Here is a 17,340-nt window from a genome sequence, read left to right as displayed (position 1 = left end):
ATTCAAAAAATATTTGAGTTTGATTAATTATATTTTTACTCAAGCAACACACACATCTATGCTACAAATGAACATTTGAAGTTTGTTTCTAGTACTTACCATTCTTGGACAATTACACCAAATGTGACAGAAGTGCAAACGTTACAACTTAACCCATAGATGTTGTTAATTGTAACAGGCAGGGGGTTAGTTGTAACACTTGCTAAAAATTAAGTTTGCAGGCAAATATTTCCATACTATTTTGTCTTTATACTTAAAGTGGATATTGTTTATATATCTGTCTATAATAGACAGGTATCCACACTGTATTCATTCATCCAGCCCTTTTCTAACAATAGTTTAATTAATACAAATGTCTAAATATGTGAGAAAAAGCAGCACAATTATGACAGACCACATTTTTAGGTTAAAGTGACCCAAATAATGGGTTGTATTAACCCAACTGTTGGGTTGTTTCAACATGGTTGATTAACAATAACCCAGCAGTTGGGTTAAAACAACCCATTAGTTGGGTCATTTTAACCCAGAAATGTGTTCTGTCCTATAGTTACCCAGCCCTGGGTTAAATATTTTTTAGAGTGTAATGAAATAAATGGCTAAAATCAAACTTTGATGCTCATATGAACAAAATTTAATTTGACACACGATTTTTGATAATCAATCATTAGTGTGTAGCTTATTTAAAACAACGGCAAGAATTACGCTAATGTTAGCCGTTTTCATATCGTAAGTGCTGAGGGGTTAGTTGTAACACAGCGTTACAACTAACCCCGCTGGGTCAAAATTTTTTCAAGCCCACCAAAAAAGTTTAAAACGATGCCATGTTTTAGTCAACAAGATGACATAGCATTGGAATTGGTAATACACACCCAACTTAGAAAACCGGAAAAAAAACACATGATGAAAAAATTTACTTACATGCCACCAAAACACTCGTTCATCAATAACTCTCTGGAAAAACATTATACATTTCCAATAATTTGTGTTTTGGCAGCTGTAAAATCAATATGGAAAAAAACAAATCCCCTATGCAAAAATGTAAACAGTTCGTGTTACAACTAACCCCGCGCACACCTACATTAATTTACTCATTAAGCCAAGAGACATTTGTTTCATTTGAGGGTTAAAATCCTTGTGAATGTAAACATAGTAACCAGAAGGTGGCAGCACTGATTTTCTTGTCTTCCATTGGCTTTATCAAGATGTACAAAATTCCATAATGACCATGGGTTAAATTATGTTGCTTTAGTGTAGTTTTATTTATGCTTTTGCATTAAATTTGCCAGATATGTCAGATAAAATCAATACGAAGTGGTTAGTAAAAAATAAAATATAAATATATAGATAGTATGCATATAGATAAAATAAAAAATTGAAAAAATAGACAGGAGGATTGTGTGTGTTTATTGTTAGTGAACAGAAAACAATAACAGTCCTCTGTCTCTCTCTCTCTCTCTCTCTCTCTCTCTCTCTCACACACACACACACACACACACACACACACACACACACACACACACACACACACACACACACACAATGCAGCTCCACATTATGGCAACTCTAAGATTTAATGAATCAGTTTGTATCTTTAAAAAGAACTCAATAAGGTTGAAGATGCATTGACAAAATCATATTACCAGTACCGGGCACATACGCTTTAAAAAACAACAGTTTGTTATCAATATACAGTCCCTAAGAAATATTACACTACAATGTTTCTAAAAACACCCCACTTCATATGCACTGTGTGAGCACACATACAGTCTAGTTGCAGTGGGTATTTTGTTCTGTGACCCAGTGTTATTACAACAGATGTCCTGAATGAGGTTTGTTTTGTGCATCGTGATTGCTGGGCTATAATTTAGCTCCAAATATAGCACAGTCTCATAAATCAGACACATTTTGAACTGCCCTAATTATGCTTCATTAGTCAGACAGACATCAGGTGTGTATACAACAGTGTCACTGTTAAAGGAATAGTCTATCCTTTTTCCATATTAAATATGTTATTACCTTAAAGCTATGGTCTACGATTTCAAAGATTGTTCATTATTAATAACCTCGTTTAGATGCTGGTTATGGTTCTACAGTAACATCCTAACAATATGAAGAGAAAAAAGAATTTAAAAAATCCATTCAGTCTATTGGGTGTATGGTAGCAGATAAGTTGACCAATGTAAACTGTCCGGCCGGATAGCTTACATTGGTTAACTGCTCTCATCCAATCCCTGCTACATTTGAAAATCCACCTCGTGCTCGCGTCTCCACCCCATCGCACACCACCCCGCCCCTCTCCTGCCTGCGACATGAAATTTGTGTCAGTGTATGGTAGCTAGCGAAGCAGCAACTTCTCACTAATGGAAAAAAAACTAAACGACAGCAGCAAGCAGCCCCTGCTTGTCCCTACAGTAAAGGTTGGAAGAAAAAGGAAGTCTGTTGAAGAAAGAGCAGAGGTTAAAAAAATTTGAAAACGCCGGACTCTAAGTAGAATCAATATATGGTCCGCCATTGACCGTTGGAGGAAGCTTCAGGGAGATTTGGGGCTGAAAACCGACGCCGACACGGCAGACTTTTGTTGAACAGGTACGCACTTATTTATACTTTTATTGTGTGAGGTGTTACATAAATATCTTTTTATGAGACATGCTGTCGTTCGGCATCGGAATGTTAGCCGTTTAGCATCGCGTATCACGGGTCAAAGTAATTATATTTACTAAGATTGTGTAAGGTGTTACATCAATATGGTATTATCAATCTGACTAACTTACATGCTGATGCTGCCGGTCGGCATCGGAATGTTAGCCGTTTAGCATCGCGTATCACAGGTCAAAATAATTATATTTACAAAGATTGTGTGAGGTGTTACATAAATAGTATTATAATCTGACTACATGCTGATGCTGCCGGTCGGCATCGGAATGTTAGCCGTTTAGCATCGCGTATCACAGGTCAAAATAATTATATTTACAAAGATTGTGTGAGGTGTTACATAAATAGTATTATAATCTGACTACATGCTGATGCTGCCGGTCGGCATCGGAATGTTAGCCGTTTAGCATCGCGTATCACGGGTCAAAATAATTATATTTACAAAGATTGTGTGAGGTGTTACATAAATATGATATTATCAGTCTGACAACATGCCCATGCTGCCGGTTGGCATTGGAATGTTAGCCGTTTAGCATCGCGTATCACGGGTCAAAGTAATTATATTTATAAAGTCATTTCTTGAAGCTCATGAGGGGAAACGTATGCCAAACGTTGTTGTGAAAGTAAATAACGTCAATTACAATCATAATTGTAATTGTTCATTCCTTCAAGCCTTTATGTGTTTACTGCTCGGTAAATCTCTGTTCTGATGTTTACTACCAGTGATCACAGCTTGAATGAGTGACGTTGTTCAGGTGGTTTCCCGGTGGGAGGGATCAGGTAGCACAGAGGGGCGGGATGAGTTTTTTAAAACTTACTAACCGTCTCAGGCTTTCTAGACCGATTTTCAACATCGTAGACTACAGCTTTAACTGAGAAGAGTTGATACATCCGTCTGTCGTCTTGGTGCGTGCACGTGGGCGCTGTGGCGCGCGGCGACACTTTGATGGCATTTGGCTTGGCCCCATTCGTTCAATAGTACCAAACAGAGACAAAGCCAGAAGTGACCAAACACATCAACGTTTTTCCTATTTAAGACGAGTAGTCATATGAGCAAGCTTGGTGGCACAAAACAAAACGCAGCGCCCTTCTAAGCGGACCCAAAAGAGTAACTATATTTTATGGCGGAATAGCACTTTTGGGAGTACTTCGACTCGCCTGAAAAATCCGCTAACCTTCTCCCTCTCATAATGAGTGTTACTGCGTCGAGTCGAAATACTCCCAAAAGTGCTATTCCGCCATACAATATAGTTACCCTTTTAAATCCGCTTAGAAAAGCGCTACACGTGCAGGCACTAAGATGATAGAGGGATGTATCAACTCTTCTTAGTTAAGGTAATAACATAGTTTAATATGGAAAAAGGATAGACTATTCCTTTAACTGACTACTGTTATTTCTGGGTTGCACTAGTTTACTTTTTATTGGTTGTAGAACTAAGACTTCTGTCCTCATGATACCAGAGTTTTTGTCCAAACACAATGTGGTAACAACATTTAATTAATCAGATTTGTTGCACTGTAGTCATACCAGAAATTAAAGTGGCAGTGATGCAATGGTCCTTTCCTCTGTTGTATTCGATTCTGATTTATTGCATCTAATCTGGCTGTCATCTCTTCTGTGCTGACTAGACACAGAATCTCCTGATCAAATCTCTAAATCAAACGCAGTGACTGTTTCCTTACGACAAAATTTACTTTCAGAGTTATGAAAATATAACACAAAAGAGTCCTAAATTTGAGCATTTATTCCGACACGTTTCAGAAAGGAATTGTGTTGGTTTTTCACAGAACATTGTGGCACGCACTGAGTCCTTATCATAAAAGAAAAATAAAGGACAAGCATAGTAGACGGTGGTATCTTTTGTGTTGGTCTATTATCCGAGAGAAAGAGAGAGAGAGATTTGTTAATATTTCATTCATATGGCTTTTGTAATAAAATTTCTTGTGCTATTGTGCATCGCCTGCTGGAACTGCACTGTCACAGTTCCTTTATAAAATGAGTTCAGTTGCTGAATAAACACCATACGTCCTCCCCTTCTACAAGATAGCAATTATAAGCAACCTATAATTTACACACTACATCTACATGTAGTGTAAAAAAGCATCAAAGAACATCTGCCAAAGCTAATCTATCTATTTACGTGCATTACAATAAGTCTCATGTATTTTACATGAAAACACATTAAGCATTCAGCTAAATTATGAAAATGAATTCATGAACTCAAAACACTTGTTAAGGAGGGATATGGAAATATTAGGATTAAAAGTCCTGCCTGTTTTTTTCACTCTCATCAGATGATGGATTCTGGTGCTGGTCAGAGTCAGATTCAAACATGGGGCTGGAGTGTACCGGATAGGGATCGCAATTTTGCCTGGAGGTGAAGAGAGGGGGAACTGTGCTGGACAAATGATCCTCTAAATGCGGGATCCTGGCAGGGGACTGGCTGAAAGTGCTGTGTAGGACTGGAGCCATAGTGGCTGGACTCAGCGATCTTTTCCTCAACACCACCTCTCTCAACCGCTGACTCTCCTTGGTAGTTGCCTCCCAAACCACCTCTAATTCACCTTCCACCTCTCTGAAAAAGACAGACAGAGAGAGAGAATGAGAGAGTGAATGCAATATGATTAGGCTTTCCACCTCCAATCTAAAAAGGTACACCATTTGGTGGGGCTTGCCATCAGCTCTCTAGTTTTAGCCACAGCGAAGTCGTCACGTCCACTTCAGCATCATGAAAGCGTGACATTCAGGCAGTATCCAAATACACACACAAGCATTCCCAATACACACTGACAAACTTGTACACGCACACATCTGTAATCCTCAACCTTTCAGTCATTTGTACCCTGCAGTGGATCTGTACATGGGGCTTTTGAGGGCTCAGCTGTGCCATAATAACAGGTATTACCAACAATTGTGCTGAGCCACATACATGAAGAGAGAAAAAGAGAGAGAGAGTGTGTGTGACATAGGGAGATGACCAAATGGCTTGATTTTCTATCTGGAGGGGTGTAGGCTGTGGTAATGATAGATCAATTAGCTGGACCATCTGTTGACGCACAGCCTCGCCTTTACATACGCACAGGTTTGTGACAAGCTTTCTTTCTCTCTTTCACTGGGGGCAAGGTGGCACGTCATCTCTGTAAGTGCCCTTTACTTTGTGGGATGCAGGTCTGCATTATTATGATGTGTTTTAAAGCTGCCACCTTCTCCTCTGTCTGTCTGCGTCAATAATACTTACCTCTGGCAGAGTCATCTCCTTACTGTGAGAAAATTTTACTAAAGCTTGCCTCCTCTCACCACCTCAGACACCACTTACTGCAGAACCAAATATTATGTTAATGTGTCAACATTCATCATTTGAAGAAATCAAGCTGAATACTTGAAGCACACATAAAAATAGTCTTTGGAATATACAGTGCTGGTACAGTATATAGACTGTTTCATCGGACCCACATGCTGTGACGCGATTACGCGTCGAGTCGAAACTTTACTGCCAGTTTCTATGTGTTGTTTGTTTTGCTTGTTATATAAATAAACTACTTTAAAAGGACTTTGTTGTTATATTTATTCTTAGCGAAGTTTACTGGAAGTTACGTGTTGACCATGAAAGACGCTTGTTTATGTTGTTACTGCTGAAACCGTCTATTTCCTATTCGTTTCATTGGTAGGAGATTCTCGGATTGCTTCACGGCCCAAGTGTATCAGGGAAAAAGGTATTATTGTAAGGATCAGTGGTACTATCACACTATTGACCAGAACTGACAGTCACGTCAAACACCATTTCTGAACCTCTAATCTTGAGCCTGCATTTCTCATTTAAAATAAACACAAACAGTTACCAGGAATCTACTTTTTACATTTTTGAACAAAACTGCTTGTGACCGCAGTTATTCTTTTATGCCATATGGCATATTGCATATTAAAGGGATAGTTCATGCAAAAATAAAACTTGTGTCATCATTTACTCAACCTGTATAGATTTCTTTGATCGGATGAATCATTGATCATTGACTTACACCAGTAATTCTTAAAGTGTGGTCCGCCAACCCCACATTGTGGTCCGCCAAAAATGACCTAAACTAGGCAAGTGTTTTTACAATCGTCACTTATTTAAGTATTTTTTTATATTTTTAATGCACTTGTGAAACTGTGATATCAGTTCTTCCCATTCTGTTTTAATAACGTAAAAATGGATCAGTGGCTAAACCAAAGAGGAGTCAAAAGAAAAGATCAAGCGTCAACTGAAAGCAGCTAAAATCCACAGATCTATTAGTTTTGTAATGTACTAGTGTTTGTTTCATGTGTAAAATCCCTGTAATTTCAGTGATATTGGACAATAAGGGGAACATTTTTTTCAGCATTTTATTGTTAGGCCTACCATAGTTACAACCATAGACTTCCTATACCAACCACCTCAGTTTTAAACTAATGGCTCATTGGAATGACATTAAGTGGGACCTAGGCTGTTACAGTATGTTTAATTGCAGTTTATTTTATTTTTCACATGTGCAGTTTGTTGTTCATATTAAGCTGCAACTCATTTCACATTTACTTTTTCAACAACAATTTCTGAACATATCATTTGTGTTTAAATAATTAGTTTTTGACTTGCATATTAAACTTAAATTTAGCTTATCCTTCCTATTTTGTTTTTTTTGGGGGGGGCGTGTTAGAGTGGGAGACTGTTAGGTGGTCCTCAGAAAAAAATTGGAAGATAAAGTGGTCCTTGGGCTGAAAAAGTTTGAGAAACACTGACTTACACAATATCATGGAAGTGAATGGTGGTTCTAATCAGTTTGGTCAAAATATCTTCCTTTGTGTTCATCAGAACAAATAAAAAAAGTTTGTGATGATGACAGAATTTTCATTTTTGGGTGAACTATCCCTTTCATGTATTGTCATATAAGCTGCTCTCTTCAAAACATGAACTGACAAAAGAATCACGAAATCATGGTTCCGGATATTTTTCATCTCAGCTTGTTTTCATATTCAGGCATTCCTGAATGTCTAATGAGATCGCACCTCGTTTTTTTCTTCTTGCTGATGCCCTTTCTCTCTCCTCTTCCTCTCTGTTCATCACATATTGTGCCATCTCAGCAAAAGCCAAACAAGGCTTATCTATGCACACAGATACCCTGGCCTGTCACCTTAGAGATTTATAACAGTGAGAGAGAGACAGACAGAGAGAGCAAGAGACTGCTGTCAGTAGGTGGGTCATCTGATCAATAGTGTCAGACATGGGAACAGACAGTAGGACAGAGTGACAAAGAATAAGATCTGTAGAAGACACATGACTGAGGGGCTGAAAACACATCTGGATGTCTGATGTGAATGTATAGACCCAAACAGAACCTAACCGGCTGCATGGCTTTTAAGGGAAAATCTGGGTAATGGATTTACACATGAAATAAAGTTTATTGCTTGTCAACAGATACAGCTTTAAATAAAAAAGAACTTTACTATTGTTCTTTGATAGTTCGTCCTCATAGGCGTACATTTCATTTAACAGTTGTGGGCACAATAAAAATACAATTTCCCAAAAGCAATTTTGGAAGGACACAAATAATAATACAGCCAAAATTAAACTTAAAATGATATGTGTATAGAAAGGAAAGCTGCACCACCATTTGTGTAGTGCCACATCCTTCTAGTCATAGTTTTTCTCTGGTTTAATGAAATAGCTAATTAAACTTACCAAACAAAAAAATTCTTCAAAACCCATTAATTATCATTCATTAAGTTGTTTATAATCAAGCACGTATGCAATGACATTTAAACTTTAAACATAATGACCGTTAGCTTGGTAACATTATAATCCCTAACAGAGTGAATTTATGGAAAAATTAATTGGGTAAGCAAGGCAGCGGGACTCAAAATCTTTCCAAATGTAAGACTCATTTTTTGTATTTTTATAAGCTATTATATTATACACATACACACATACGCACACCTATTCTGGTTTCCATGTTTTGTGGGGACATTCGATAGACGTAATGGTTTTTATACTGTACAAACAGTATATTCTATTCCCTTCCCCTTCAATAAGCATCATTCTGTTTGATTTATAAGCTTGTTTCCTCATGGGGACCTCAAAATGCCCCCACAAGGTCACAAAAATACTGGTACAATTCTGCCCTACAAAGGCAAAAGGCATTAACTTCGTTTTTGGTCAAAAATTACTGATATTTTTAAGACATTCAAGACCTCCTTTATTATTTGCAGAAGTATCTTGAGTCAATTTTACGATTTTTCGAAAAAATAAAAATAAAGAAGAAATTAACTGACAACTGAAACTCACAATAAGTCTAAACTTTAAAGTAATTTTTCTCAGTTTCAACCTCTAGCGACTTAAGGTCTTTTGCCTTTGTAGGGCAGAATTGGTCCCCACAACGTGATGAGTACCAGGTACACACACAAACACACGAACACACACACAAACACACACACACACACGAACAAACACACACACACACACACACACACACACGAACAAACACACACAAACACACACACACACACACACACACACACACACACACACACACACACACACACACACACACACACACGAACACAGACACACACGAACACACACACACACACACACACACGAACACGAACACGAACACACACACACACACACACACACACACACACACACACACACACACACACACACACACACACACACACACACACACACACACACAGTAGGTTCCATTTAACACTACTTAACTATAAGGGTCCTGTAACTGCAGGTTCTGGTCAAGTAATATATGGGTGAAAAACAAGAATAAAACTTTAATGATATTGACTGCAGAGACAACGTTCAGGGCACATAAATTACGAAAGTAACATTTGTAAAAACACTGTTTACACGTTAATGGGTTTTTCTGCTATAATACCATATAATACCATCATTCACGTAATGCTGACACATAACAGCCCGATCAATCGATTGGTAGTGTTTGCTTTCGGTCTCCTTCTCATGACCTGGTAGCCAAAAGGGAGACAGAAGAGAGCAGACAAGCCTGAGTGGGCTCGTAGGAAAGGAGTGACACATCTGAGTGGTGAACATCAAGAGATAAAAGATGAGAGAGACCAGTATTGAACTGGCTGGTTTTAGCATCAAAGTCTCAAAACAGAATAAAAAAGGAATGAGAAAGAGAGAGAGTAAAAGAGAGAGAACTTTGTAAACACTGCACTATGAGAGTCTGTAGAGGAGTTTCAACTAATGATGTTGTGGTTTGTTTTTAAGCGTCACTATATAACAGCCACTTTGAGTTATAATTTGTGACACTCTTAGTCATCTATCTCATCTCTGTACCACCTGTATGACGCCTTAAAAATCAACCAAGCTATTATTTATTGGTAAACGCCTAACGTCAGAAAAAGAAAATTTTAACCTTGTGGTCTTTTGTGTTATTAAGGTGATTTGGCATAGTGGTAAAATATCTAAGTTGGTAACCAAAAGGTTGTAGTTAAAAACCCTAAACAGGATGAACCATAAAGCCACATAAACCCATATGTCAGGGTTTCTACTGCATAGAGATTTTGGAGGCGGCCGCCTTGACCAAATTTCGTGCCACCTCCGGCAGGTTTGACAGGTTTCTCTGTCATGTGTCATCACGGAAAACACAAACAATCCTAGCATTCAGCGGATTATGATTAGTAATTGCAGTTGCTGCATTATGCCACTGTGGTGGCACAGTTTCGTTGTCAGCACAGTGAGACGTGGACTAAACTTTACAAGAAGAAGACACAAGCTGATGCAGATGTTTCCTGCATGAAAATGTTCAGTGGTTCAACATCGCAATAGTTTTTGTGTATTTAACAGAACGTAACAAGTAATGACACGAAAATGAATGATTCTTTTAAACGGATTCGTTTTTAATGTTTTTAATGAACAGTTGAAACAATTCAGTCAAATCAATCATAGGGGCTTTTTACACCTGGTCACTTCATGCGTTTTCTCTGATCGGAAAGCTATCCGACCGTAAAAAGACAGGTGTAAATGCCCTCTAAAACGTTTTCGAGACAGATTTAAATCCGATCGCTCAAACCACTTCAGGAGGTGGTCTGGGATGCATTTCAGATGAAACTGGACAAGTGTAAATACAGCTGGTTTGTGAAACCACATCTTTCCGCGCATAACTCCTCCCAAACATAAGCACATCACAGCCGTCAAAGAGGCAAACAAACAGAGACGACACGCTAGTTGCTTTAATGGAGCGACGACAACTGGTAAAAACACTTCCTAGAATCAATAAAAGAGTATAATGACAAACTCAAACGATATTAAACAATATCACTCTCCTGCTGCGCTGTACTGCGAGCTTCAGCTCATGCCGAGCAAAGAGACGCGCGTCCCCTGCCCAACATACAATACAACATACAGTAAGTGCTGCCTATTGTTGCATAAACGTCATCTTAAGATTTTTAAGGGGGAGTAATAAATAGTGTATTTGCATTTTGGGTGAGGGTTAAAGATCGGATTCATATCCGTTTTGCCAAGACGCATTTATGTGGCCAAATGTAAATGGAACAGTTTTAACAAATCAAATAGCTATGCGATCATAGAAAACACATGAAGTGACCAGGTGTAAAAAGCCCCATTGATCAGTGAATCAATCTGAAATCAGTGAGTGAACCACATCATGTAGGACGTGACAAAGCTTTTCTCCGCATTTATTAAGACTCATTAGTAAGATTTAATGCAAACAATGCAAGTTATTGACGAATTATTGTCAAGTAACAAGTTGGTAAATTGCGTGTCTGAGCTTCGGTTCACATGTACAGTATGTGTGCATCAGGATAGCACCACTTCCAACTCATTTTGAGCCAGGAAAAACCCTCTATGTCCTCAAACATAGCACCTACCACCAGGTTACTTCAGGGGGATTGTCCCTGTGATGTGCACCTGCCAGTGATCTCACATGCTTCAATTAAGCAATATCGCTCGAGTAGGAGTGTGATATAGCTCTATATCATCACGGCTGTGATTAGGCCAGAGGCACGAGGCCGTAGGCCGAGTGCCGGAGGCAATCACAGCCGTGATGATATAGAGCTATATCACACAACTCCGAGAGCGATATTGCTTTTATACAACAGTTCGACGGCACACGTTTGAAAAACGAAAACTAGAAAACAACAACGGAGTTATTTTAAAAGCCTCTTTGTCTGAGAACTACTTCTTCCGCCACGGATTTGACAGCGGCCAGAATGACAAGAAACACTTTCGGCTGCTTTGAATCTCATAACAACTCAATGGACGGAAAAGCCGTTTCTTTATATTACCGTTTCTTGGTCACAAAGTGTAGTTTTAAGAGTAGTTCAGTCGAGAATGTATATGTATTATATTTAAATCTGCAGTCGATTAGTAAAGATAGCGCCTGTTTGAACGTTTGCTTAGTGAGATTCGGTACGAATGAGAACCAAAGCATGAGCGGACGTCAGTGTTCACTCGCCCCGCTGACCACCGCCCTCTCTGGGCTAAATCTCTGACAAGGATTCCCTGGCTCTAATGTCGGCCTTGTTTGTTTTTGATCGTCAAAATGAGATCAAATCAGCAATATTTGGTGTCATGATCAAACTATTACTTGTTTTTTTATTCATATTTAGTGTCTTTTGTGTTGTTATTGTTTTGGCGCGAGGTAAAAGTGAATAAAACTATACTTGTATAATGTTACTATTGCGTTCCCATTTCATCTTAACGCGATACGAGCACTCGATTATTATTAAGCTTCGTTCTTGTCAGTACTATATAAAACTGTTTTTTATAAGTGTCAGAGAGATGTTTTTGCATGCTGCTTATAAATATATCAGTGGCGATATCTCATAACATGTTTTAATAGTCACGTCACAATAAAATAAATTATCAATGTCCACATTTAAAAGCTGCAGTGCTTAACGTTACCTGCAGTTCCACGGTGTTTTCGCGTTCTGATAAGAGATATTGCTCCAGAAAATGAGTGTTTACAATCCTCTTTCCAAGTGTCCACACGACGTGACAAGACATTAATCCCATTAAGTTTAACGTAACATCCAAGAGCGCTGTTCTTTGACGGAATAATAACTTCCGATTGGGATGCACAGACTGATTTACGAGCTAGTGAACTAATGAGACACACGGAGCGTGATTCAAAACAGCGCGTTTGTGTGTGTGTCCAGGTCCGTGTGTGGGTGCAGTTTCTCCATTCAGAGATGAGCCTGTTTAGAGGACCTCCATTCACTAGGTGGCGGAATAATACGAAAGGTGAAGCGGTTACAGTGCCGTTATCAGCACAATATCGCATAGCTCTTAGCCAATCAGATTCGAGAACCAGAAAGAACTGTTGTATAATAAAGAATATTAGTGGAAAATTCTATATATTGTGGTATTAATCTGTTAAATATCTCAAGACTTATGTATACAGGTCTCATGTGACCAGTGTTGGGGAAAGTTACTTTTAAAAGTAGTGCATTACAATATTAAGTTCCTCCCGAAAAAACGAACTAATTGCGTTACTTAGTTACTTTTCATAGAAAGTAATGCTTACGTTACTTTTTTTACTTGCCTGAGGCTTGATCTCTTTGAGGCCTTGCAGGTGGCTTTTATGACTGAGAAGTTCTGCATTCAGAAATTGCATATTTACATCGCAAAAATGTCAAGCTCTGGCCTGCCATCTTCCTTTCTGATTGAATAGGTTCCCGCTCAGGCGCGCATGCATAGAGGACGTAAATCTACGTTAATACGTTCAGTTTAATTCAGTACATTGTTTTTTACATCCAATTAATTAAACTGAAAAGCAACTTGCATTACTTTTTTTTAAAAGTAACTCAAATATTAATATGGATGGACATTTATAAAGTAACGCTTTACTTTACTCGTTACTTCAGAAAAATAATATCATTACGTAATGCCTGTTACTTGTAATGCATTACCCCCAACACTGCATGTGACATGCATAACCTGGCATACACTTTATAGCCTCATCCGTTAAATTTTGAAGACATGCTTTTTTGGTGTTAAATAATGGCGCAAAGTCGAAACACACATGTAAACATTAGTAAATCGTGTTGCGTGGATCATTTAAATAATATCCTAAAGCTTTTGTGTCTGAAAGGTTAACTCCAAGAAATGCATATGCAAAAAGGTCAGGCGCAAAAATAACTATTCCACACCTTTTCAGCGGTAATCATCCACTGCGCGTCTTTATTAAATCCCGACAGTCATTATTTAACACCAAAATTATGGTTTGTGATGGTGCAAGCTGTTAGTAAATCTGGCCCATAATCTGTATTTACTAACTACACAGAGAGTTACAGATGTGTAGAAGAAAAATTTACAGGTTTATATATATAGACGTAAAAGGCAGAAAATGCACAAACTAGATAAAAAGACATTGAAATCTAACTTGAGTGAAGTGAGAGTGGGTGACACACAGCAAAGATGTCTAATGCCCCGGGTTCAGATTACTTGAACACATTAACTCTGACCTGATACCCAACAGAACTGTATTCAACAAAGCATGGATTTTTGTGAATGGATTATACAATGGCAGTTATGGTACATCATGTGCCCATTATTACACAAGACAAAGTAAAAAAGGTGCACATATACTGTATAACTGACAAACTACGTCCATTAATCTTCAATTCTCTTTCATGCTCCCTCGCTCTAACACAACCAGGTGACATTTGAGAATTTAAGCAAGCTTTTTATCTCTCTTTCTTACATACAAATCTCAGAGCACACACACTAGTCTTTATATGATTTAAAGCCAAAGTTTCAGTGGCCTGCAGAAGCAATACAAGCTGCAAAGATTAGCTTAGCCGGAGATTAGATCAGTCTGGAACTCTAAAGCCAAGTAACCGGACTGACTGACAGCCACCTTTGGCCCACACTTAAATGTTTTTCTCTCACCTTTACCTACATCCAGCACTGCAAACTGAATTTGATTTATACAATTTTTTAGTGTGCAAACCCAAATTCTGCCATTGTGTGTACCTGTCAGTTTAAATGTTCCTCTACACAGACAATGAGTCACGAAGAGAACACATCACTAAGACAGAGGACACATAACAGTCACCACACATACGCACATCTAAGATTATACAGTGAATCACTGCAAGTTTTAAAGCCAAGAAATGCACATATTACAAATATCAAATACAATCACTTCAAAGAGAGTTTTGCAAATGAGGTCTTCGATTTGAAAGTAGAAAAGTTAAAAAGTTTCATCTGAGGGAGAGACATTTTAGCAATATAAATGCTTTTATTTTAGTATAAATAATGAAATTTAAAAAAAAACTAGCTCACTCTTATAGGAAGCAACTTCAAATGAGCTTTGATGTTCAAGCGAGAGAGAGGGAGAGAGAGAGAGAGAGAGAGAGAGAGTGAGAGAGAGTGAGAGACGCTCTGTGCTGAGTTGGACATTGCTCAAATTCTAAATAGTTGATGTCATATATTATAAAGATGAAGTGAGCAGTCCAAACAGCAGAGCCGATCTGTTTCCAAAAGTGTTTATATGCAAGTTTGTGTATCTCTGTCCTCAGCTGGTCACTGTATCCTGCCTTAAATGTCTGACAGTCTGGTACAGACTGGCCCATACTGAGATGTGTGTGCTGTGTGCACTTTGACTCTACTGCACATACTGGAGTCAGTCAACTCATTCTACATAGCACACATTTTATAGCCTGGGTGCCAGCCGATCTTAGCCCCGCCCACCACGATTTGAAATACGGGGAAGATCGGTCTGGGGATTCACCGTTGAGGAGCTACTATGAGAATATCAAAACAGGCCGACGAATCAAATTGTGAGGGCGGGCTTTATACGATGATTGACAGATAAACGACAGTAACGTAATGAACCACGTCACCAAAGAGCGCGTGTGTTGAATGGCTGCCGCTGTAGAGTTCAGTTGTGTGGATTCTGACATTGAGTCTGTTCTAACAGATATCGACAGAGCATTGATTTTAAAAGAGGAACAGAGAAACGCGAGCAGGGCATTTGTTGATGTTTTTGCCGTCCTTCCTATGGGATTCGGCAAAGGTTGGTCGCAACTGAAATGGGCAACCTTATCATGGCGATGCAACTCTGCGTGCACGACGAGATGGATATAATTAGCGGTCGTTGCCAGCTTCTTTTCGGAAGCCCGGAGTCGTGGTTGCTGAATAATTGGAGGGACATGCTAGGCTCCAATATTTTCAAGCCAACGTAGGGTATCGTCGTGGATGAAGTTCACCTAACGTACAAATGGTAAGAGATAGTCATACTCCATGACTTAGTAAATACTTCATGTTGTGATATAAACGAAATGTTGTAAACATAATAGGTGTTGATGTACATTCGCTAACTCAGACTTATTATAATCACAATGTTAGTGTCATTGTAGCGAAATTACTAGCAGTTCGGTCAGGCTGCTAAAGACGCCATTTCAACATCACACACTCCGTTGCTCTGATTGGTCGTAGGTCTATCCAATTGAGTGCAGAGGCATTTTTCGGTTGAGACACGCCTCATAATTTTAGCTCAATGGAGCGACATCAGACTCAAATTCTGACTAGAATTGAGTATGACAACGTCAGGCTACACATTTTACACACTTTTGAAAAATATTAATCTAGTCAAAAATTGTATAACCTAAACTATTCTTTGAGCATCATAATAGCACATAAAAAAATTTGACTTCCATTGTAGGAAAACAAATATTATGGAAGTATGTGTGATAAATTATGGTAACCACACAGTTGACATTACCCACTGAATTCCATCATATACATTTTTACTACTATAGAATTCAATGGTTAAAATCAATTGTGTGCTTTTCATCATTTATTAAAATATCTTCTTTTGTGTTCATCAAAAAAAAAAAAGAAATTCATACACATTTAGAACAACATGAGGATGAGAAAATGATTTAATTTTTATGGGCGTACTATCCATTTAAAGAGTAACTAAACCCCTGGTCAGAGCCTGACTCCACCCACTGGCAATATTTGAAAAATGCAAGAAAAGTGGGCAGACCACAACGGAGATAGAGGGGACGAACTGAGCTCGTACCAAGTGTGTGGGCGAGATCGTAACAAGGACATGGTGAGCTTCAACCTGCTGACATCAAGTAGTACCACTTATGTCACCGTAGTACCGCAACATCTAATTGGAAAATTTAACTGCAGTAGTCACCATTCAACCTGAAGAGGGCAGCACTCAGACGTTTTAACACCATGGCATATATTGTATATATTTATACCAATATGTCCAAAAGTTTATCAAATCAATGAACAGCACTAATAAAGCCCCATTCTTACAAAACATTAACTAAAAAAAGTTGGTTTAGGGTTTAGTTACTCTTTAATGGTGTAATGTGTTTTTTGCGGCATCTAGCATTGTGATTACAAATTGCAACCAAGCTCAATTTCGAAACGCAATGAGCAGCTACGGTAGCTCCTACAGGAAAACATGTTGTCGTCTGAGACAACGTAGGGACAAAATGCGCTCAATATATAAGGAATGTATGCACCACTGATTAGGGATGCACCCATATATCAGCCTATGATGCTTGGTATGCTTCTCAATATGTGCCGAAGAAGAACCATTACACCAGTCTATGCATTACACACGCAACTCCAGGAAATAGCATATATTTATCTTCAAACATTTTCAGTTATTTTCATGATAAGAAAGAATATCTATAATGATTAT

The 17,340-nt window shown here is 38.5% G+C and overlaps 1 protein-coding gene across 3 annotated transcripts in view; it reads right to left on the bottom strand.

Annotated features, from left to right (window-relative positions):
- Positions 1-4,324: 4,324 nt before the first annotated feature.
- Positions 4,325-17,340, bottom strand: part of cep89 (centrosomal protein 89) — a 72,145-nt gene continuing 59,129 nt past the window's right edge. For all 3 annotated transcript variants that reach the window (XM_055206071.2, XM_055206084.2, XM_055206078.2), the window contains one exon: positions 4,325-5,228. In XM_055206071.2, the coding sequence (XP_055062046.2) occupies positions 4,913-5,228 (316 nt within the window). In that variant the 3' untranslated portion in view covers positions 4,325-4,912. The remainder of the gene's footprint in view (positions 5,229-17,340) is intronic.

This window comes from Misgurnus anguillicaudatus, chromosome 21 (assembly GCF_027580225.2).
Source record: "Misgurnus anguillicaudatus chromosome 21, ASM2758022v2, whole genome shotgun sequence".
NCBI lineage: Eukaryota > Metazoa > Chordata > Actinopteri > Cypriniformes > Cobitidae > Misgurnus > Misgurnus anguillicaudatus.
This window is presented reverse-complemented; position numbering and strand designations above follow the sequence as displayed.